Here is a 25,720-nt window from a genome sequence, read left to right on the forward strand (position 1 = left end):
AAGAAATACAATTTGTCATGGCACATCTAACTATGCATCCACTAAAGTATAATTAAAGTTTTACATATGATTTTAAACAAGAATAATAAAACTACTGGAAAATAGCCATTGGCTTACCAAAATTGTTTTTTAAATGTTGACTCGGAACTCAAACATAAGAAAATCTTAATTAACAAAATAATTATTTGATATTGCTAGAAATGTTGCAATGGGTTTCTCTGTGCACTAGGCTTCAGTAAGTTAATTCATTTTGGAACCAATATAAAAGGAAAGACACCATGGGATGGGGAATAGAGTATTTACCATGGAATCAGGAAGACCTAGGTTCAAGTTCTGCTTCTGGCACATATTAGTCAGTGACACAGATCAAGTCCCCTTCCTTCTCAGTGTCCAGCTGACTCCTAAGGCTTTAAATTACAGAGGAATCTGATTTGAACTTACGGAAGGTGTTTCCACACAGAGTCCCAAACACTAATGTCCAATTTTTAAAAAGATAAGTTACAGAAATGACTACTTTAGTCAGAAGGTTGTTTGTGAAAATTTATATTTTTAGTAATTAGAAGGCATTCTGTAATATTCTGCTTTTGTTTTCTATATTCTCTAAACTATCAGCCATTTGAGAGGAAAAATGCTATTCTATTCACCTGTGCATTCCAAAGTTCTCTCACAAAAAGAGATCTAACACAAAGAGCACTAACAAACATTTATTGACATGAATGAAATTAAAACACAAATCTAATATATATTTAGTCATTAAATGGACCAGATTCCATCAATATTCAAAGTAGAAAAGAGGTATTACATTCTTTCTTTTAGAATACTAAGAAAAATAAAACTATTCCAGGTGAAAAAACACAAAATCAAAAAATTCATGAGTATCAAAAATAGAAGAAATATTAATGGTTATCTAATTCATATAAGAAAATTAAAAACAAGAAAGGTTAAGTCATACAATGGGTACCTTGCAAAGGTAGGATGTAAACCAGGGTCTCCTGTTTTAAGGGCAAATATTATTTTTAGCAAGCTGTTATGCCATATACAATAGGAGAATCTAACTCAAGAAATAATATCTTGTGCTAACAAAGAATTTAATATATTAACAGAAAGTTAGTTGTTACAAAGATAAATTTTAAAAACAACTAATCTAAAAAAATTCTATTATTCTGTGATTTTGAAACTTCTTATTAAGAAAATGCTGGGTAATTTTGAATTTGATAACACTAATAATGAATATTCCATATTTCTGAAATACAATACCTTAGCAGAAGACACAGCATGCTCTTCTTTCATAATCTGAATATCTGAATCATATTTGGTTTGTAATAGTTTTATGTTTTGTTCATAATCTGCTGTGATTTCATCCTTTTCTTTATTAAGTGAGTTGTTCCTAAAAGCAAAGGGAACAGTAAGTTGAAAATGGATTTTCATTATTTTTTAAAACTATACTATCACTGAAATTAAAAAATAGTATCTCTTAGATTAAACATATTATAATGTACAAGAGTGACTGTATAAAGTGTTAAGAGAAATTAAAGAAAATATTTTGAGTGGTTAGTATCATTACTTTATAGCTAATTCAAATACATCTTACACTTTAGTTATTACCTTGCTTTAGCTTCTTGCAGCTCACAGCATGTCATCTGGTAGGTTTTTTCCAATTCCGTTTTTTCCTGACTTAATTTTTGCCACTGTAAATTGCTATTTTCAGCTTCTCCACTCAGTTGCTGGACACGTGCCTCCAACTCTTTTACCATTTGGTTCTAAAAATAAATGAATAAAAATAGATTAAGAAAATCCTGTGGAAATTAAAATTAACTCTCCTCTATTTGTGAAGATTAAAATTGTAACCCCTGCCTTTTTTTTCGTTTAATCACCAAAAGTGTAAACATCCCATTTAGTTACTAAGTGGGATGTCTGTGACCCACATGTGTCATAGTGGGTGATGAATCAGAATCGACTGACTGCCTTTTGGATAGTCCTAGAGCAGAATGTCAACTGTGATTGGTAGATGTAAAATTAGGGGAAAACACAGGAAGTGACACAAGAGAAAATGTCTTTAAAAAAGAGTGACAACTTTTGAAGGAGTTCAATTCTTCATGCTTTTGAGTAGAGGAGGGTGAAGAGGGGCAGAAGGATCTGCTAACTGGACCTGAGACCATATTCCTTTAAACTGCCATGTGGTAAGTGAATAGCTGACTCTTAATTGCTGAATATTCAGAATAAACTAACCTCAGGAGAGACCTATCCTCTTGAGAGAGATTCCCTGCATCCCCAGGGCCTCGACTACAAGGGCGGAGGCCCCTCAGGTTAAGAAACTAACTCTCCCTACCCAGGGACCGGGAGTAAATTACTTAGTGTTTAGGCTAGATATCTTATCTTATCCTCTCTCTGATTTCTTACTTCACTCTTTCTCCATTTTGTAAATAAAATATCTTTGGAATTAATTAAATTCATGGCTACCGCACTCTTAAATAATCAAGTTCAGCCCTTTTAAAATCAATCACATTTCCCCTTTACATTTTAATTGGCAGTCCACATCAGTTGTGACAAAATATCTCAATCTTCTTAACTTTCCTAAACTTTTCCTTTACTTTTGTAACTATCCCTAACTCAGCTTTTAATAGCTTATTTTGAGTCTACACAAATCAGCTGTGGAAGGTGAGCTCAATTTTTTTTTCCTTTTTTCCCCTAAAAAAAAATAGCACAGCTGCCTTTAATTTTAGCAGCTGTACCCTGAGGCCTCACATAGCAAACCCCCCCCCCCTCACAAACAACCCAATTAGCAGACCCTTAAGTTCTCACCTTGAGAAAGATTCTATCTTTTAACTATGTTATCTTGTCTCTTAATTAGCTATGAGGGCAAAAACCTGTGAGGAAAAGCTTTCACTCCTCTTAAGAGGGGTAAAATAGTCCTCCATATGCCCCAACAGAAAATGTTTGTTTTTTTTTTTTCCAAACCCCACTATCTATACAGTTTAACTTAAGTGAGAAATAAAACCTGGAGAAATCAGTGAGGAAGAGTAGTGTTAAAGTAGCAACAACAACAACAACAACAACAAAAACGGTCCTCTTTACCCTAAGAGACTTTCACAGCCCAAATAAGATAAAAATAATTTATAAAAACCTTTTTGGCACGTGGCCAACTCAAGAAAGTTTCCCAGAAGCTGCTTCCTATAAGCACATGGTAGAAACACATTATTCTAGCATTTTCACCCTAAGGGAGAAGTCAGCTGCTTCCAAATGCCCCTCCTATACTTAGCCTACAACAAAAGGAGTTAATCCTCACCCACCCTCCAACCAAAGAGTTAATCAAATCAAGGTGTGACATCCTTAAAGGGACCAAACCCTTACCTTCAATTTTCAAACCCTGACATTAACCCCTAGTGAGTAGTGCCATCTACTGACTAAAACCAGAATTATGAGCAATTTAACAAATAAAATATAATAAATAAATTAAAATAAATAAATTAAAATGGATGCTATATTATATGAAAGTTTTCTGGCATTTGCACAATTAGGAACCTTAAAGGTTTCAGAATGCCTCCTATTCTTTATGTTCTTAGGTAATTTTATTTTTCTATTCCTAAATATTGTGAAAAGAAATGCTACCATACAAAGAAAATTAAAGCTGAAATGCAGGCAGACATGCAAAACCAATTGGAGAATTTCAGATACTTCTTACATGGTCAAATGGCAAATACTGACTCCACCCAAAACATGTATGATTTTTACAAGCATGTTTCTGAACCTGTAAATGAGGAAAATCCTTTCCCCAAAATAGAAATGGAAGACCCCTATCCTATATCTCAATTGCAGAACTACCTCTCTCATGCTCTGCAACTCTTGACTGACCTTACTTCCCAAGATCCTTCTCCTGAAATCCCATCTTCTCCTGTTCCTTCTCCCACCTCACAACCAATTCAAGCCCCTAGATCCTTCTAACAAAACTATTCCTGCCCTCACACCCTACACCAAGATGAATTCAAAATGGGTGAATGACTTGAACATAAAGAAGGAAACTATAAGAAAATTAGGCGAACACAGAATAATATACATGTCAAACCTTTGGGAAGGGAAAGATTTTAAAACCAAGCAAGACTTAGAAAGAGTCACAAAGACTTCCAGGTAAACATGGCTGCAATCTAGACAGGACTCGCTTCCCCTCCCCGGCACCGAATGAAATAGACTACCTCAAAAGAGCATAAAAATCACCTTTGGAAGAATGGAGGGACTCCCCAGTACCCCACAGAAACAAAGGTACGTGGGGTTTGAATATTTCCACACTATAAGGAGGAGGAAAAGCTCACACAAAAACTTGAACTGAGCCGCCCCTCCCCACCCCAAACCAGAGTAAGCTATCAGAGCGCTCACTGGGACAGCGAGTGAGTGAGGAGTGTCTCTGTCTGGGGGGGGGGGGGGCACACCAGGGTCCTTGGGATCTAAAGACTGCAAGGAAACAACCTCTCAGGGCAGTTTCACGGGAAAATCCTGCGCTGAGCAAAGGGGAGGCCGCGTTGAGAGGCTGCACTGAGCAAACGGGTGCTGAGAGGCTGTGCTGAGCAAAGGGGGGACTGTGCTGAGAGGCTGCACTGAACAAAGGGGTGGCTGAGCTGAGAGGCTGCGCTGAGCAAAGGGGCACTGAAAGGCTGCACTGAGCAAAGGGGCGACCACGCTGAGAGGTTGCACTGAGCAAAGGGGCGGCCACGTTGAGCAAAGGGGTGCTGAGAGGCTGAGCTGAGCAAAGGGGCTGCTGCGCTGAGCACAGGGGCCTGTGTTCTAAGAAACCTCCAAGGCTGGGAAGAACTAGTCTGAGGCAACCTAAATTCACAGAAAACCCGCCCACATTACCCAGACCCTAGACCAAAAAAAGAAAGTGGAATAAAACCACCAAAGGGATGGCTCACATGTCCCAAAATCAAGCCTCCAAGAAGAAAGGGGGGAAAAAGTGACTATTGAAAACTTTTATAGAGGGAATACCCAACGAAAAGAAGAGAATGAGGATGAAATCCAAACAAAATCAGAACATGCCTCCCAAAATGGAAACTATCCACAAGCTCTGAAAGATCTCAAACTGGAGCTTACCCAAAAGCTGGAAACCTTTTGGAAAAAAAAAATGGAAGAAAGAGATCAGCAGTCTGATAGACAAGACTTTACAATTGGAGAAGGAGCTGGAAGCATCTAATAGAAGGGCAGACAAAGCTGAAAAGCAAAACCAGTCCCTAAGGACCAGAATTAAGGAACTAGAAGACAGCGAGCATGCCCCTTGAAGGGCATAATAATCAAAGAAAAATAATCTTTGAAGATTATTTACAACTATATCGTGGCAGGGAGACCATTCTAATTGCAATGAGAGAGTGCTCTGAAAACACAGATAAATGGACAGAATTTGAAAAATGTAAGCAATTGGATGATAAGACACCCTACAGATTCATGGATAGGCTCACTGAGTTTGGGGGTTGTTACCTAGATTTTATCTTTCTAACAAATATAACATAAGACAAATTAGAAGGCACTTTGCCATATAACTCTTGCAAAGTGATCAGGGATTATTTTAGAACTCATTGTCTAAAGTGGCCTGAAATGGATCTTGATGAATTGAGAAAAAGATGCTGTTTATGTTTCAAAACATAAACAAAGAAAAACGAGGAAGAGACTAATGATTTCATGGAGACAATTAGGAAAGAATTGAAATATTTAAGAAATAGAGTTAAAAAAAAAAAGAAATAGGATTGATAAACAGGGAAAAGGGCATGATACTCAATCAATGGCACCTGCCCCTCTCCGAGAATCTAACTACTGATCCATTATCTGCCACTTCTGTGAGAAGACGGGCCACAAAATGGTGGATTGTTGAGATTTAATTTTAATCTTCACAATCCCTTAATATATCATGAAGGATATAGATTTTAAAGCTAAAGAGATCTAATAGGTCAAAAACAAAATCCCTCATCTTAAAAACAAGGGAAGTGAGGACCACAAAATTGAAGAGATTATCCCAAGTTTACACAAAAAAAATATTTACAAGAATTGGGATCTGAATCCATATAGAGCATTCCTTAGTAGAACTTAAACAGAAATTGAGGTAATTACAAAATGGGAAAAAAAGAAAAGAATATATATGTGTGTGTGTGTGTGTATGGTTTTTTTAGCTGCCATTGGTATCTTTTTAAAAACGATCCTAACTTCAGGTCAAGATGGCAGCATAGAGAAAGCTAAAGTTCAGATCTCTGGAAAACCCTTCCCGACCTATCTCAAACTATAAGCTCCTAAGGCACCGAAATTCAAAACGATCAACAGCATAGACCCTGGGAATCCTCCTCCTGGACCTGAACCTGGATCAAAAGGTACGGCCCCCCTCAAAAGCCAGAACCCAAGATCACTTGGACCTAAGGGGTAGGAGCGCAGAGTCCAAAGCTCCGGGAAGCCGCAGCCCCGCCCCCCTCAGAGAGCAGGGTCATCTGAAACAACAGCAACCCTCAGGGCAGGCAACACAGCCTCACCAGCTGGATCCTGCTATCCAAGTCTCAGTGAAAGTCACTGCCCTCGGAGCTCCGGGAAGCCATGGCCCCTTCCCCCGCAGAGAGCAGGGTCCTCTGAAACAACAGCAACCCTCAGGGACGACAAAACAGCCTCACGGCCAGCTATTCTGAAGGCAACTTCCTGAAAGCAACCTGGCCCAGTCCAGTCGAAGGGGCACCTTAGCAGCAGGGAAACAGAGAGAGCCCGGGAAGAGTGTGGCCCCCTGGTCCGACCCTTCCATTCCAGTTCCAGTGAAAGTCATTGCCTTAAGGCATACTCAGTTTAACCCAGGGAAAGCTCATAGAACGGACAATCTGACCAGGACTAAAGCCTCTGAACTCCAGACAGAGATAAGAAAAGCTAATCCTCCCCATTCAGAGATGGCAAACTCCACAGAAGCACAGAAGCCCCCAAATCCCAAGAAAAATAAGAAGAAAGGGGCGACTTTGGACACATTCTACGGAGCCAAAATACAAAATACAGAGGAGATAGAAGACGATACACAAGAAAATGCTCCGAAACCTTCCAAAGGAAATGGAAACTCTCCACAAACCCATGAAGAATTTGAATCAGAAATGACCAAAAAGATGGAAGCCTTCTGGGAGGAAAAGTGGGAAATAATGCAAAAGAAATTCACGCATCTACAAAACAAGTTTGACCAAACTGAAAAGGAAAACCAGGCTTTAAAGGTCAGAATCAGGCAACTCGAAGACAACGATCTTGTAAAAGAGAAAGAATTAATAAAGCAAAGCCAAAATATCAAGAAATTAGAAGAGAACATAAAATATCTCACCAACAAGGTGACAGATCTGGAAAATAGAGGGAGAAGAGATAATTTAAGAATAATTGGACTTCCAGAAAAGCCAGAAATAAACACCAAACTCGACATCGTGATACAAGATATAATCAAAGAAAATTGCCCAGAGATTCTAGAACAAGGGGAATATAGCCACTGACAAAGCTCATAGAACACCTTCTACACTAAACCCCCAAAAGACAACTCGCAGGAATGTAATTGACAAATTCCAAAGCTCTCAAACAAATGAAAAAATCCTACAGGAAGCCAGAAAAAGACAATTTAGATATAAAGGAATGCCAATCAGGGTCACACAAGACCTTGCAAGTTCTACTCTGAATGATCGTAAGGCATGGAACATGATCTTCAAAAAGGCAAGAGAGCTGGGTCTCCAACCAAGAATCAGCTACCCAGCAAAACTGACTATATACTTCCAAGGGAAAGTATGGGCATTCAAAAAAATAGAAGATTTCCAACTTTTTGCAAAGAAAAGACCAGAGCTCTGTGGAAAGTTTGATACCGAAAAACAAAGTGCAAGGAATACCTGAAAAGGTAAATATTAAGGAAAGGGGAAAGGAGAAAAATGTTATCTTCTTTTACTCAAACTCTCTTCTATAAGGACTCCATTTATATTAATCTATGTATACTAACATGTGGGGAAAATGTAATGTATAAATAGGGGGTAAAGAATGACCAAATAGAATAATCTTTCTCACACAAGATTCACATGGGAAGGGAAGGGGAAGAAAACTCCTATAAGAAGGAGAAGAAGAGAGGGTTTTTTACTTAAACCTTAATCTCAGGGAAATCAACTCTGAGAGGGAAAAACATCCAGATCCATTGGGATCTTAAATTCTATCTTACCCAACAAGGGTAGGGAGAAGGGAAAACCAAGGGGGGGAGGGGGAGAGGGAAAACAAAAAGGGAGGGAAAGAGAGGGGGGCCGGGGAGGGAACAAAAAGGGAGGGACTAAAAAGGGAAACATCAAGGGAGGGGACAAGGGGGACTGATTCAAAGTAAATCACTGGACTAAAAGGTAGAGCCGAAGAAGAAAAGGTTAGAATTAGGGAAGGATATCAAAATGCCAGGGAGTCCACAAATGACAATCATAACTTTGAATGTGAATGGGATGAACTCACCCATAAAATGTAGACGAATAGCAGAATGGATTAGAACCCAAAACCCTACCATATGTTGTCTTCAAGAAACACACATGAGGCGGGTTGACACCCACAAGGTCAGAATTAAAGGATGGAGTAAGACCTTCTGGGCCTCAACTGACAGAAAGAAGGCAGGAATTGTAATCATGATATCTGATAAAGCCAAAGCAAAAATAGACCTGATCAAAAGGGATAGGGAAGGTAATTATATTTTGTTAAAAGGGACTTTAGACAACGAGGAAATATCATTAATCAACATATATGCACCAAATAATATAGCACAGAAATTTCTAATGGAGAAACTAGGAGAATTGAAGGAAGAAATAGACAGTAAAACCATATTAGTGGGAGACTTAAACCAACCATTATCAAATTTAGATAAATCAAATCAAAAAATAAATAAGAAAGAGGTGAAAAAAGTGAATGAAATCTTAGGAAAATTAGAATTAATAGACATATGGAGAAAAATTAAAAAAAAGGAATACACTTCTTCTCAGCACCACATGGCACATTCACAAAAATTGACCATACATTAGGTCACAGAAACATAGCACACAAATGCAGAAAAGCAGAAATAATGAATGCAGCCTTCTCAGATCACAAGGAAATAAAAATAATGATTAGTAATGGTACATGGAAAATCAAATCTAAAACCAATTGGAAATTAAACAATATGATACTCCAAAATCGTTTAGTTAAAGAAGAAATCATAGAAACAATTAATAATTTCATCGAGGAAAATGACAATGGCGACACATCCTTTCAAACCTTTTGGGATGCAGCCAAAGCGGTAATCAGAGGTAAATTCATATCCCTGAATGCTTATATTAACAAACTAGGGAGAGCAGAGATCAATCAATTGGAAATGCAAATGAAAAATCTCGAAAGCGATCAAATTAAAACCCCCCAGCAGAAAACCAAACTAGAAATCCTAAAAATTAAGGGAGAAATTAATAAAATCGAAAGTGATAGAACTATTGATTTAATAAATAAGACAAGAAGCTGGTACTTTGAAAAAACAAACAAAATAGCCAAAGTACTGGTCAATCTAATTAAAAAAAGGAAGGAAGAAAAGCAAATTAACAGCATTAAAGATGAAAAGGGGGACAGCACCTCCAATGAAGAGGAAATTAAGGCAATCATTAGAAATTACTTTGCCCAATTATATGGCAATAAATACACCAATTTAGGGGATATGGATGAATATATACAAAAATACAAACTGCCTAGACTAACAGAAGAGGAAATAGAATTCTTAAATAATCCCATATCAGAAAATGAAATCCAACAGGCCATCAAAGAACTTCCTAAGAAAAAATCCCCAGGGCCTGATGGATTCACCAGTGAATTCTATCAAACATTCAGAGAACAGTTAATCCCAATACTATACAAACTATTTGACATAATAAGCAAAGAGGCAGTTCTACCAAACTCCTTTTATGACACAAACATGGTACTGATTCCAAAACCAGGCAGGTCAAAAACAGAGAAAGAAAACTCTAGATCAATCTCCCTAATGAATATAGATGCAAAAATCTTAAATAGGATACTAGCAAAAAGACTCCAGCAAGTGATCAGAACGATCATTCACTATGATCACGTAGGATTTATACCAGGGATGCAGGGCTGGTTCAACATTAGGAAAACCATCCACATAATTGACCACATCAACAAGCAAACCAGCAAGAATCACATGATTATCTCAATAGATGCAGAAAAAGCCTTTGATAAAATACAACACCCATTCCTATTAAAAACACTAGATAGCATAGGAATAGAAGATCATTCCTAAAAATAATGAACAGTATATATCTAAAACCAACAGCTAATATCATCTGCAATGGGGATAAACTAGACGCATTCCCAATAAGATCAGGAGTGAAACAAGGATGCCCATTATCACCTCTACTATTTGACATTGTACTAGAAACACTAGCAGTAGCAATTAGAGAAGAAAAAGAAATTGAAGGCATCAAAATAGGCAAGGAGGAGACCAAGTTATCACTCTTTGCAGATGACATGATGGTCTACTTAAAGAATCCTAGAGATTCAACCAAAAAGCTAATTGAAATAATCAACAACTTTAGCAAAGTTGCAGGATACAAAATAAACCCACATAAATCATCAGCTTTTCTATATATCTCCAACACAGCTCAGCAGCAAGAACTAGAAAGAGAAATCCCATTCAAAATCACCTTAGACAAAATAAAATACCTAGGAATCTACCTCCCGAGACAAACACAGGAACTATATGAACACAACTACAAAACACTCGCCACACAACTAAAACTAGACTTGAGCAAATGGAAAAACATTAACTGCTCATGGATAGGACGAGCCAATATAATCAAAATGACCATCCTACCCAAACTTATTTATCTATTTAGTGCCATACCCATTGAACTACCAAAATACTTCTTCACTGATTTAGAAAAAACCATAACAAAGTTCATTTGGAAGAACAAAAGATCAAGGATATCCAGGGAAATCATGAAAAAAAACACATATGATGGGGGCCTTGCAGTCCCTGACCTTAAATTATATTATAAAGCAGCAGTCATCAAAACAATTTGGTACTGGCTAAGAAACAGAAAGGAAGATCAGTGGAATAGATTGGAGGAAAGCGACCTCAGCAAGACAGTATGAGATAAACCCAAAGATCCCAGCTTTTGGGACAAAAATCCACTATTCGATAAAAACTGTTGGGAAAATTGGAAGACAGTGTGGGAGAGACTAGGAATAGATCAACACCTCACACCCTACACCAAAATAAATTCAAAATGGGTGAGTGACTTAAACATAAAGAAGGAAACCATAAGTAAATTGGGTAAACACAGAATAATATACATGTCAGACCTTTAGGAGGGGAAAGACTGTAAAACCAAGCATGACATAGAAAGAGTCACAAAATGTAAAATAAATAATTTTGACTACATCAAATTAAAAAGCTTTCACACAAACAAAACCAATGTAACTAAAATCAGAAGGGAAACAACAAACTGGGAAAAAATCTTCATAGAAACCTCTGACAAAGGTTTAATTACTCAAATTTATAAAAAGCTAAATCAACTGTACAAAAAATCAAGCCATTCTCCAATTGATAAATGGGCAAGGGACATGGATTGTCAGTTCTCAGATAAAGAAATCAAAACTATTAATAAGCACATGAAGAAGTGTTCTAAATCTCTTATAATCAGAGAGATGCAAATCAAAACAACTCTGAGGTATCACCTCACACCTAGCAGATTGGCTAACATAACAGCAAAGGAAAGTAATGAATGCTGGAGGGGATGTGGCAAAGTAGGGACATTAATTCATTGCTGGTGGAGTTGTGAACTGATCCAACCATTCTGGAGGGCAATTTGGAACTATGCCCAAAGGGCGACAAAAGAATATCTACCCTTTGATCCAGCCATAGCACTGCTGGGTCTGTACCCCAAAGAGATAATGGACAAAAAGACTTGTACAAAAATATTCATAGCTGCGCTCTTTGTGGTGGCCAAAAACTGGAAAACGAGGGGATGCCCATCAATTGGGGAATGGCTGAGCAAATTGTGGTATATGTTGGTGATGGAATACTATTGTGCTAAAAGGAATAATAAAGTGGAGGAGTTCCATGGAGACTGGAACAACCTCCAGGAAGTGATGCAGAGCGAGAGGAGCAGAACCAGGAGAACATTGTACACAGAGACTAATACACTGTGGTATAATCAAACATAATGGACTTCTCCATTAGTGGCGGTGTAATGTCCCTGAACAATTTGCAGGGATCCAGCAGAAAAAAACACCATTCATAAGGAAAGGATAAACTATGGGAGTAGAAACACCGAGGAAAAGCAACTGCCTGAATACAGCGGTTGAGAGGACATGACAGAGGAGAGACTCTAAATGAACACTCTAATGCAAATATTATCAACATAGCAATGGGTTCAAATCAAGAAAACATGTAATGCCCAGTGGATTTACGCGTCGGCTATGGGGGATGGGGGGGAGGAAAAGAAAATGATCTATGTCTTTAATGAATAATGCTTGGAAATGATCAAATAAAATATATATTAAAAAAACGATCCTAGTGAGGCACAAAAATGTTATAAACAATATAGAAAAGCCGAAATGTTAAATACCTTGTTGACTATAAAAAAATAATAAAGGGCATTTAAAGAAAGTATTGAAATGCACATAGAAAAATAAATAAAGATCCTAAGGAACTGGTGAGGAAATAAACAAATTGTGAGAAATGCAAATAATATTTTCAAGGAAAATTATAACACTGAAACTATAAAGCTGAACTTTTAAAATATAGCCAAAGTACTCAAAAAAGTAACTTTTATATTTCTAAAACATTTTCATCAACAGAAAAAAGTGCTCAGAGAACTCATATGCAACTAAAAAACCTATAAAATCAGTAATTTAAAAGATGTCAAATAATATAAAAATACAAATTCTGAAAATCAAAAAAGAGATGAACAAAATTAAAGTAAAAAACACTGAATTGATGAACAGAACTGAGTAGTAGTTTTCTTGAAGGAACTAATTTTTCAAAAGGTTAACCAATAGCTAATCTGGATTGATAAAGAGAACTAAATAGCAAATATTAATAAAAACAAAAAAGTTATGATAAATAAAGGGGAAATAAAATTATTATGAGCCATTTTGCCTCATCATTGTCCAAAAAAAAATAGAAATGAGAAATATTCACAAAATTTAAAATGCCCAAAGGAAGAAAAAGTAAGAATTTAAAGACCAATAAATGAAAAAAATAAATTTAATAAATTCATAAAAAGAACTTCCAATGAAAAATCTAGACTAAATTGGTGTGTGATTTTTGTCAAATGTTTAAAAAGCAATTCATTCTAATGTTACATAAAATATTTGCAAAAAGTAATGAAGAGTAACAACTAGCATTTGTCTACAAAATATATACATGTGCAATATAGTGTTGATATCTAATCTAGGGAGAAATAAAGCAGAGAAAGAAAATATAGGCTGACTTCCTTAATGAATACTGACATTAAAGTATTGAACAAAATATTAGCAAAGAATCTATAGCAGTATATTTAAAATACTATACTCTATGATCAGGTTGGTTTTATTCCAGTTCAGGGTTGGTTCATTATTAGGAAAACTACAAATACAAGAAACACTACTTAAGATAAAAATAATAAAAACTACATAACTGTATCAATAGAAGCAGAAAAGGAAATTTGATGAAGCATAATACTCATTTTAAAGCATTAAAATAAAAATAAATTATTTTTTTCTTAATATGGTAAAGATTAATATAATGGAGAAACAATAAAACTGTCAATTATGAGGTGCAAAGCAAGGATATATTTTATCTCCATTGCTAATAAATATAGTTGTGGAAATATCAATTTGTAGAAATGATTAATATAAGAGAGGAAGCAATGACAGCAAAGAAACAAAAGTATCATTTTTTTAAAATATAGAATATTTTTTCATGATTAAATTTTTCCCACCCCTTATCTATCTCCCTTCCCAGGGCTGACAAGCAGTTCCACTAGGTTATACATGTATCATTGTTCAAAACCTATTTCCATGTTATTCACATGTGCAGTAGAATGATCTTTTAATGCCAAAACCCTAATAATATCCCCATAGAACTATATGATCAATTATATATTTTTCTTCTCTGTGTCTTTTTCCACATTTTTTCCCTGGATATGGATAGCATTCTTCCAGTCTGGATCATTGCATTACTACTTGTATAAAAGTTTATTACCTTTGATTACACCACAATGTATCAGTCTCTGTGTACAATGTTCTCCTGGTTCTGCTCCTTTCCCTCTCCATCAATTGCTGGAGGTCTTTCCAGTTCACATGTAATTCCTGCATTTTATTATTCTTTTAAACGTAATAATATTCCATCACCATCAGATACCACAATTTGTTCAGTCATTCCCCAATCGATAGACACATACTCATTTTTCAATTGTTGGCCACCACAAAGATAGTGGCTATAAATGCTTTTGTATAAGTCTTTTTCCTTTGGGAGGGGGGTATAAAACCAGCTTTATTATGGCTGAGTCATGAGGCCAGGCCTCACAGGCTGGTGGAGGTTTTCTCTTATTCCTGTCTATACTATATCTGTGTCTCTTCCATGGTTATGGCTTTTTCTCCTTCAACACTTGGGGCCTAGTGTCATACGCTAAGCCTATCACCACAGTTGTGGGTGAGCCCATCACCATTCCCAAACTTGAGCATCCAAGCCAGGACATGGACCTATACCATGGCATGTACATGGAATCCTTGGTGAAACTCTTTGACAAGCACAAAACTAAGTTTGTCCTTCCTGAGACAGAAGTTCTGGAAGAGAACTAAGTGGACTGGGCTGGTAGCAGGTAGCCAGTAGCCTCCCCCATTGGGGAAGAGTCAGCCTCAAATCATTTTTCTACCAAGTTGTCAAGTGCTTTTTGTTCTGTAAATTTCGGAGCCTCATGGGTGTCTGTGGGTTATTTTAAACAATTTATAATAACAAAATAATTTTGTTAAAATATTACAATGTTAGGTCTTTTTTAAGGAAAAAAATGAATGTATCAATCTCTCTTCCTTTCAGGCCATCCCACTTTGAACAGCTAATTTTATCCTGGCTTCTCTCCTCATTTCTCAAATTGATTCCTTCCATCATCCAAATTTAACATCATAGCCAGAGGAAGGAATATACTTAGAGTTATCAAATAATGAAAATCTATGTTATCTAAAAAAGGCCAGAGAAGATCTATTAGAGGCAATGAACTGTTTTTTCAAAAAGACCAAATACTTGGGGAAAATTTGAGAAATTGAGACAGTAAAGTGGGGAACATCCATCAAAGTTCCTCACTAGAGTGATTTAAGTAGCAGAGGATGTGCTTGGATTTGAAAATTTAACTGAACAAAATCTCCAACACATGAGGAGACAATTTGTGAAAGGCCTATTAGACACACCTATTAGATCATATTTTAAACTGCAATGCCCAGACTGGGAAACACTAAGTCTGGAAGATTTAAGAAAAACTGAAACTTATAAATTTATAGGTAATAAATAAATCCTAGAAGAAAAAGATGAAATAATAAAAGAGCTTAAAACCATGCTCAATGAGGCAAATAGCACAATTAAACATAAAGAAATTGAAGAAATAAAAAATCTAGCCACTCTGCAATCATACAAACCCACAAGAAATTACACACAAAGCAACCAAAGGAGAAATGTGCCCAAATGTTTCCTATCTGGAAAAATGGGTCACATAGTCCAAGACTGTTATTTAAAGACACAATTAGTTCAAGCTAATAACAAACAGAAGACCTGGAAAAGCAACATAAAGTATAGCATCAATAAAATACAAACAAATAAACAATGTTGTAATTGTAATTGCAAGAATTAATTGCAAGCACCTAATTTAGAAACCATGGAGAGATACATCCAACAAGGAGCAAAACCACATTATTCGAAAGTAGTCTCAGGTGCTGCCAAACAAAGTCAGTTTTGAACCTGATACATCTCCAATCCAAACTGGTTATTAAAATTTAGTTTATTTTAATATCACAGTCAGATAAGTGGACTATCGTTCCAGGGGGCATAGAGGGAGCCGAACCTCAGTTCAGTCATTCCATTACAAACAGTCCTTATAAGTCCCCTGCTGGGTGACCAAAGTCTGGGGAAAGGCTAGTCCCTCAGGAGGGTCTGTGTTTACCTGCTCTGGGATATCTTCGGAATCAATCCATAGATAAGAGATTCCCTCAGGCTATCCTAAGTGGCCCATTTCTCGGACACCCTATTTTGGTAAAAAAATAGCCTCTTGGCAGGGGGCATCTCTCTCCTTTGTCTCAATGGCAGCCATATTCCCTCTCTCCCTTCAACTCCTCCATTCCCTGCTACAAATCTTCCATATCCCTTGTTCTTCTTATCCACCCATCTTTAACTATAAATATTACAATCAAAGGGAAAGCATTCTTTTAAAGCCCTTTGCACATAATTCCAAATTGTACTCCAAAATAGTTGAACCAATTTACAACTCCACCAGCAATGCATTAGTGTCCCAATTTTGCCACATCCCCTCCAACATTTATCACTTTCCTTTGCTGCCAAATTGACCAGTCTGCTAGGTGTAAGGTGGTACATCAGAGTTGTTTTAATTTTTTTTCTCTAATCAGGAGGGATTTAGAACACTATTTTTGTGTGCTTATTGAAAATTTTTATTTCTTCATGAGAAAACTGCCTAATCATGTCCCTTGCTCAGTTAGGGAATGGCTTGATTTTTTTGTACAATTGATTTATCTCCTTATAAATTTAAGTATTTTGGCCTGTGTCAGAGACTTTTGTTTTGGAAATGTTTTCCCAGTTGGTTGCTTTGCTTCTCATTTTGGTTGCATTGGTTTTGTTTGTACAAAGCCTTTTTAATTTGATGTAATCAAAGTCATTCATTTTACACTTTGTAATGTTCTCTCTCTCTTCTTGGTCTTACATTCATTTCTTTCCCACAGATCTAACAGGTATACTATTCTGTGTTCACCTAATTTATGATTTTACTCTTTACTTAAGTCATTTACCTATTTTGAATTTATCTTGGTTTATGGTGTAAGATGTTAATCTAAACCTAATTTTTCCCATACTGTTTTCCAATTTTTCCCACCATTTTTTTTGTCAAATAGTGAGTTCTTGTCTCAAAAGCAGAGGTTTTTGGGCTTATCAAATACTAGCTTTCTGATGACATTTACCTATAGTCTCTTCCATTGATCTACTCTTTTTTTCTCTTAGCCAGTACCATATTGTTTTGATGACCAATGCTTTATAGTATAATTTAAGATCTGGTACTGCTAGTCCCCCATTGCTCACATTTTATTTCATTATTTCCCATGATATTCTTGATTTCTTCTTCTCGATGAATTTTACAATAATTTTTTCTAATTCTATGAAAAAGCCTTTTGGTAGTTTGATGGGTATGGTACTGAATAAGTAGATTAATTTGGGTAGGATTGTTCTCATTCTACCCAGTGGCAATTAATGTTTTTCCAATTGTATAGATCTAGTTTTAATTGTGTTTTTAGTGTTTTGTAGTTGTGTTCACATAATTCCTGTGTTTGTCTTGATAGATACCTAAATATGTTATACTGTCTAGAATGAGTTTAAATGGAGTTTCTCTTTCTAACTCCTGCTGCTGAATTGTGTTGGAAATATAGAGATATGAAGATGATTTATGTGGGTTTATCTTGTACCCTGCAACTTTGCTAAAGTTATTAATTATTTCCACTAGTCCTTGAGTTGATTTTCTGGGGTTCATTAAGTATACCATCATATTATCTGAAAACAGTGATAGTTTAGTTTCCTCAGTGCCTACTTTAATCCCTTAAATTTCTTTTTCTTTTCTAATTGCTACAGCTAGTGTTTCTAGCACAATATTAAAGAATAGAGGTGATAATGGGCATCCTTGCTTTACTCCTGATCTTATTGGGAAGGCTTCTAACTTGTCCCCATTGCCGATGATATTTGCCAATGGTTTTAAATTTATACTGTTTATTATTTTGAGGAAGAGTCCTTCTATTCCTATACTTTCTAATGTTTTCAATAGGAATGGGTGCTGTATTTTGTCAAAGGTTTTTTTTCTTTATCTATTGAGATAATCATTTGATTTCTGTGGTTGATTATTGATATGGTCAATTATGAGGATGGTTTTCCTAATATTAAACCATCCTTACTTTCCTAGTATAAATTCACCTATTCATAGTGAATAATTCTTGTGATAACTTGCTATAGTCCTTTTTGCTAATATCTTATTTAATATTTTTACATCTATATTCACTAAGGGGATTGGTCTATAGTTTTCTTTTTCAGTATGCCTAGTTTTTGCAAACTATTTTCCACTTTGTATTTATTTGTGTGGAGGGGTTTTATAATTGTGATCAGATAGTTACAGGTTTTGTTTAGTCTTAGCAGGTAGTCTCCCATATATTTTATATTTTCTATAGATATTTTCTATATATATATATATATATATATATATGATGGGTTTTGTTTATAGAATATGGAAATGATAATGATTTATGTGGGTCTTTTTAATATCGTGCAAATTTTAAAAAGTTGTTTTAACTAGTTTTCAACCAATTCTCTAGGTTCCTCTGAGAATATTGTCATATTGTCTCTAAAGAGTGATAATTTTGTTTCATCATTGTCTATTTTAATTCCTCCAAGTTCTTTTTCTTATTTTATATTTATAGGTAGCATTGAACCAAATTGAATAATCAAAGTCATAATGGAAATTCTTGCCTGCCCCCCTAAACTTAATGAGAAGGTATCCAGTTTATCCCTATGATAGATAGTGCTAGCTCTTGGCTTTACAAAGATAGGACACCATTTTAAGAAATGCTCCATTAGATACTTCTGGGGGTGAAGCCAAGATGGGAGAATAACTAGAAGTGCAATGCCATTTCATTATGAAAGTTCTCTCCAACCAAGAGTAAAATATCACCACAAAACAAATGAAGGAGTGAAAGAACCAACAAGGAGACAGAGTGAAACAAGCTTCAAAAAAACGAAAAACCCAAAAAGTAGGCAGAGACCATCTGGGGAATTGAGATGATGGGGGAGCAGAGCTAGCAGGAAGCATAGCAACAAAGTGAAGAGCAAGCCAAGAGCAAACCACACACTCCACTTCCCCACACATCTGTTCTCACAGGTTCCTGAAATTAATCCCAAACTAAATCAGACCCTGAGAGTCTGCCAGGCAAATAGTGGTTTAAGCCAACTCACACCCTTTGAAATTTCAAACTTGTGGAGAAGTCTAGAGTCCCAGTCCAGGGCAATCTGGGCTGAAGGGGTCTGATCTAAGTGGGACCAGAGTGAAGCCAGGAATCTGTCTGGCTTTGTGATGAGGACATAATTGTTTAGTGAGTGAGGACACAGTTCTCTGGGGGAGCCTCCCTAGGATCTTTTTGCCCTAAACTAAGGGTGGAGCTCCAGGACAGGAGCTCTTGATTGAATCAAGAACACCGTGAGACTAAAAACTTAAGCCTAAGCCTGGGGCTAGAATTTGATCAGCACTTAACCTGACCAAGTTCAGACTGAGATCAAAAGCATATATACCCAAGGCTGAGGAAAGCATTTAATATATCAGCATCTCACAGATCAATTGTATCAGCATGGGGAGAGGGCTATCAGAGCTCTCAGCCCCCAGATCTTCTGGTAAACTAGTAACAATCCATAAAATAAGCTGAAAATAGTATCAAGGAAGGACTGAAGATTAAGAGGGTACCCCAACTTCCCAGAAAACAGTGTCAACATATAATTAGATAGGAAAAATTAGCAAACAACAAAAAATCACCTAACTCTAAAGAGTTTTTATGGAGACAAAGAGTAAGGTGCAGACACAAAAGGGAACAGCAAAATCAAAGTAAACACACACAAAGTCCAAAAGAAAAATATGGATTGGACACAGTGGAAGAGCTCAAAAATACTTCAAAAACCCACTAAGAGAGATAGAAGAAAAGTAGAGAAGAAAAATTAAAGTAATGCAAGAAGAAATGAAAGTGAAGTAAGAAGAAATGGGGCAATTGAAAAAGGAGAACCAAAAACTGACAGAGGAAAACCAGGTCTTAAAAAATCAAAATTGACCATCTATGGTCTGATAGTTCTTGAATTTGGCTATAACATTCCTGGGTGTTGTCAGTTGGGGATTAAGTACAGGAGGTGATCTGTGGATTCTATCAATCTCCACTTTTTCCTCTTGTTCAAGGATTTCAGGGCAGTTTTCTTTAATAATTTCCTGTAATATAAGGTCCAGGCTTTTTCTTTTGTCATGGTCTTCTGGTAGGCCAATAATTCTTAAATTGTCTCTCCTTGAACGATTTTCTAAATCCTCTGTTTTGTGAATGAGATGCTTCATATTTTCCTCAATTTTTTCATTCTTTTGGTTTTGTTTTATAGTGTCTTGCTGCCTTGTGAGGTCGCTCAATTCAAGTTGTATTCTGGTTCTTAAAGACTGGATTTCATCCTTCGTTTTTTTGGTCATCCTTTTCCTTTTGTTCGGATTTTCTTTGGAGGTCATCTTTCATCTTCTTCACCTCATCTTTCCTCTGCTTTGCCTCATCTTTCATCTCCTTTGCCTCATTTTCCAGCTGGTTGATTTTGGCTTTCAAGACACTATTTTCTGTTTCTAGATGATTTATCTTAGTTTTTAAGCCTCTCTTAATTGTGTTTTGAATTGCATTTTGAGTTCTTCCAAAGCCTGTATCCAATTCTCTGGGATTTCTGATTTTTCCTTTGCTGGGTCCTCCCCCTCTGTTTCATTCGCTCTTTGCTCATTACCTGTGCAGAAGCTGTCTATTGTAATTTCTTTCTTCTTTTTCTGTTGTTTGCTCGTGTTTGTCCCTTCTTTGCTCCCCGTATTTGGCTGTGCTCTTGCTCCTCTCATTTTGTTTTGGTTTTGGGGCTGTCAGTCTCCCCTCTTGGAGCTTTGTCAGATCTCTTGGTATGGTCTCTAGGGGAGGAATGTTAGCTTCCCTGTCCTCTGGAGGCTTTTGCTTGGAATGAGTTCACGTGGGTTGGGCTGTATGTGGTATGAAGCACTGAGGCTCTGAAGACTCCTGGAAGGCTGGGCCACCCAGGCTCTCTCCGGTTCTCTCCAGCTGCTTCTCCACTGTCCACAAGTGCCTTTGCTCACCTCCCTAAACTCTGAGGAGTTCTGATGGGATTAGTTCAACTGGATTGGTCTGGATGTGCCCGAGGCAAGGGTGAGACTGGAGCCCGATGGAGGGACCCAGCCACCGCCCGTTTCTCCCTGGCTTCCTCCCTGCTGTCCAAGCTGGATGCTCCGAGCCCGGTGTCCCGCTGCTCACAAGGTAGACCCTGTAAACCAGCACCCTTTGCCTGCTCAGAGGTTCCCTCTGCGGCTGGGGGCTCAGCCCTCTGGGTTGTGCAGGAGGGGTCCTGGGACCTACCCTCTGCCTTCCCCTTAGCCCTGAGTATTCTCGGATTCTGGCTTTTGGGGGGGCATACCTTTTGATTTGAGTCCAGAAGGAGGGTTCCCCACTTCTGTACTGTTGTTCAGATTGAATTTCGGTGCCCTAGGAGCATTCAGTCTGTATCGGTAAGGAAGGGTCTTCCATGAAGTCTGAACTTTTGCTGCTTGCTAAGCTGCCATCTTGACTCCTCCCCCCCAGAATTGACCATCTAGAAACTAATGATTTCATGAGAAATCAAGAAACAAAAAAGCAGAATCAAAAGAATGAAAAAAAAAACAGAGGAAAACATGAAATATCGTATTGAAAAAACAACCAATCTAGAAAACAGATCTAGGAGAGACAATCTGAGAATTGTTGGACTACCTGAAAGCCATGATGATGAAAAAACCTGGGATATCATATTACAAGAAAGTTTCAAAGATAACTGCTCAAAGATCCTTGAACAAAAAATAAGACTGAAATCAAAAGGATTCACAGCTTACCTCCAGAAAAAATCCTCAGCTGACAACTTATAGGAATGTAATAGCTAAATTCAAGAGCCACCAAGCCAAGGGGAAAAAAAATACTACAAACAGCCAGAAAGAAACTATTCAGATACCATGGAGCTACAATCAGGATCACTCAGGACCTAGAGGCTTCTACATTAAAGGATTGGAAGGTATTGGTAGATTAAAATTAATATCTCCAAGTCATTATTTTTTATAAAATTTATTAATAATCACTTGAAATAGAAAAGGTAGATAAGCATATACTGCAGGATTCTCCATCCATCTCAACTGCCTGCTCAGGAAATTACAGTTAGGTAGGGTTCACCTACATCCTTTTTTTTGCCTCCATGGACACAGCACAGGCAAGTAAAAAATGGGACGAACTGAGTCAGCAATCCAGGAGGGGAAGATGATGAATTTCCCTCTACACAGCATGGAATATGATATTCAGGAAGGTAAAAGATTTAGGTTTACAACCCAGAGTCACCTATCCAGCAAAACTGAGTATATTCTTTCAGAGGGAAAATTGGACATTCAATAAGATAGAAGATTTCCAAACATTCCTGAGGAATAAGTCAGACCTAAATAAGAAATTTGAAGGCCAAATACAAGACACAGGAGAAGCCAGAAAGGTAAATAAGAGCAAATTTAAGGGACTTATTAAGGTAAAAATCTTTATATGTCTACATGGAAAGAGGATTTCTGTAATTCTCAAAAATTATTCTCAATAGTAGAGAAGACAGAATGAATTTACTCAGAAAGAAGGTGGAAAAGTAAGCTGATTATGATAACATGTATATGAAGATATGATATATATGTAAATGTGATGATATGAAATGATATGTATGTATATGATATGTATGTATATGAATGACATGTAAAAAATCAATCAAGGGCTGAAAGAGAGAGTTGCACTGAGAGAAAAGGAGGGAAGGGAAAAACAGAATGTGGTAAATTATTGAAGTATTGAAGGCTGAAGTAAATGGGGATGTGGAATTAGAGATAAAATTCCCAGATTCATCTGTTTTGGCATCAGTCATGCAGACACATTCACCACTGAATAGCATGGAACCCCATGTATCACTGAGAGTAGGGGAGCAGATTTGTGATCTTTTGGTGGATACGGGAATGAATAAATCTGTCTTGCAAACATCCCCTAAGGAATGCAAGTCTGTAGGAACTATGGAATTAGTGGGGATAACTGGGAGACCACAAAGGGTAAGGAAAATGAAACCCAAAATGGTATCATTGGGTCCTTTGTCTATAGAATACTCATTCCTTTTGATGCCAAATTCACCAGCAAATTTACTTGACAGGGATCTTCTGTGCAAATTGAGAGCTACAAAACAGTAAAGAGGATTCTGGAAACATATCTTTAGAACTTTGTTATAATGGGATGTTTAAGAGGAAAAGACAAGTGGTGAATATCTTTGCTTACTACAACTTCCAGAGAAAATTTTTTGTTTGTTCGGAAAATTATTTTATGAAGCCTTAAGATATTGCCCATAGAAGAATGAACGTCTACAAAGGCTTAATTTTAATTCAACAGTTTGATTTAAAAATAAAAATACAGAAATTATTTTGAATGATAATGAAATGCTAAAACATTTAATTTTATAGTTTGCGAAATCTTTAAGCCTGTTTCCTGTGTTATTCTTAGATACAGTTCAGACAGAGGGACAAAGAAGTTCAGTTTACTCTATACCAGATGATATACCAAGCTCTCTCTGGGCATCTTCTTCTACAGATATAGGATTACTCTATTCAGCAGCTCTTGTTAGGGTAATTACAAAGTGGGGCCCTCTACCTTGTATCCTTCAGTATCCCTTAAGCAAAGAAAAAGTGGAAGGGATAAGGCCAATCATCAAATCATTGGTACAGCAAGGAATTATAGTACCCTTCATATCAGAATTCAATACTCCAATACTCCCAGTGAAAAAAAAACAAAATTAGATGAAAATGGGCATAGCACCTACAGATTTGTACAGGATTTAAGAGCAATCAATGATTATGTTGTAAAACCCCACCCAATTATCACAAACCCAGCTACAATTATCTCCTCTATATCCAGCCGTGCCAGATATTTTACAGTAGACTTATGTTCTGCTTTCTTTTCTATCCTGATACATAAAGATTCCCCCCAAAATTTTGCATTTGCCTAGGAGAGAAATAACTACTGTTGGAGTCTTCTTCCATAGGGATACTGTGAAAGTCCTTCCCTGTTCTCCCAAATCCTAAATAAAGACCTAAAGACTATTCGGTTTAAGGAAAGCAAGCAAGTGCATTTTGTTGATAATATTATTCTAATGTCTCCAAATGCACAAGTCTGTTTAAGGGACAGCAAATTTCTTTTGTGTAAGTTGTATAAGCAAGGACATAAGATCTACAAAGCAAAGTTTCAGTGGTGAGTGCCAAGAATTGAGTATTTAGGGTTCATACTATTGGGGGGTTCTAGAAGTATTTCCCAAAAGCAATTAGCTGACATCCAAAAGCTTAGTGCACCAAAAACAAAGAGTCAACTGCGGGCAATACTTGGCATAATGGAATTCTGTAGCTAGTGGATCTTGGGATACAGTGAATTGACCAAATGTCTCACTGATCTAACAAAAAATTCAAAACCTGAACCACTGAAAATCAAGGCTGAATATCTACAAGCAATAACAAAATTTAAAGAGGCTGTTCCAGCCCTTGGGATCCCAGAATACTCTAAGCCTTTTCAGTTATTTGTTCATGAGTGTAAAGGAATAGTTTCAGGAGTTGTAGTACAAACCCTAGGACCAAATCACCACCCTGTAGCTAATTACAGTGCACAGTTGGACCCAATTGCAGCTGGAATCACTCCATGCTTCCATGGTGTTGCAGCTGCTGCATTGTTGGTGCAGAAGTCTGCAGATTTGGTTCTTGTGTGTCCACTCACTGTATATTGCTCACATCAAGATGAAGCCTTTATGCTTAGATTTCAGGCTCAAGTGTTCTCTGATCAATGGATAGCAAAGTATGAAATAGTTTCTTCTGAGATATGAAACCATACAACTCAAAATGTATAGTGCTTTAAATCCAGCAACAGTATTACCTGACTTATCAACTAATGAGGAACCACTACATGAATGCATGACCGGTATAGGGATAGCAGAACATCCAAGACAAGATATTTAAGACATACCAATATAAAATCCTGATCTTCTGCTTTTCACGGATGGCTCTTCACTTGTGCAAAATAGTATTTATTACACATAAAGGAATGAGCAAGGCACAGAAAGGAACCAATTGGAATGTTGCAAGCAGGGACAGGAGTGACAGTTGGAAGGAGAAAAGAGGCTTGTGGGAAATGGAACAAAGGAGGGGGTCTTTGCTTTCTGGACTCAGAGTGAGAAGGGAATGGAAGACCTGAGTTCAGGACCCAAAACTGGGAAACCTGAAGATTTCCTCAATTTCTCCTTGTCCTCAAGGAACAGAAAGTTTCCTGAATTCACTGGAGCAAAGGAGCAGAGATACCACCATCTGCTGTTGAGGGGAATTTCACCCCTAAGACTTGCAGGGGTCACCCCAAAGACTGTCCCAACCTGTGCCTTCCCAGGAAAGACACTATGGACTTACTTTAGATTAGTCTAGTAGATATTTTACAAGAAAGGAAGAGGAAATGCAGAAGCCTAACCACTTGGCTCAGATGAGCAGAGAAGACACAAACTGCTTATGTGACTTTATATGGTCTCCTAATCCCTCCTTCCTAACTCTCCCTATTTCCTGTTAAACAAACCACCCTTCTGAGTAAATCACAGTAAGATTAAGGTTGTTTTTTAAAG

At 37.0% G+C, this 25,720-nt stretch overlaps 1 protein-coding gene across 7 annotated transcripts in view; it reads right to left on the bottom strand.

Annotated features, from left to right (window-relative positions):
* CEP112 (centrosomal protein 112) overlaps positions 1 to 25,720 on the bottom strand; it is a 595,424-nt gene that overhangs the window by 428,049 nt on the left and 141,655 nt on the right. For all 7 annotated transcript variants that reach the window (XM_056817269.1, XM_056817267.1, XM_007482762.3 and 4 more), the window contains exons 13-14: positions 1,606 to 1,760; positions 1,258 to 1,387 (exon numbers count right to left, since the gene is read on the bottom strand). In XM_056817269.1, the coding sequence (XP_056673247.1) occupies positions 1,258 to 1,387; positions 1,606 to 1,760 (285 nt within the window). The remainder of the gene's footprint in view (positions 1 to 1,257; positions 1,388 to 1,605; positions 1,761 to 25,720) is intronic.

This window comes from Monodelphis domestica, chromosome 2 (assembly GCF_027887165.1).
Source record: "Monodelphis domestica isolate mMonDom1 chromosome 2, mMonDom1.pri, whole genome shotgun sequence".
NCBI classification, from domain to species: domain Eukaryota; kingdom Metazoa; phylum Chordata; class Mammalia; order Didelphimorphia; family Didelphidae; genus Monodelphis; species Monodelphis domestica.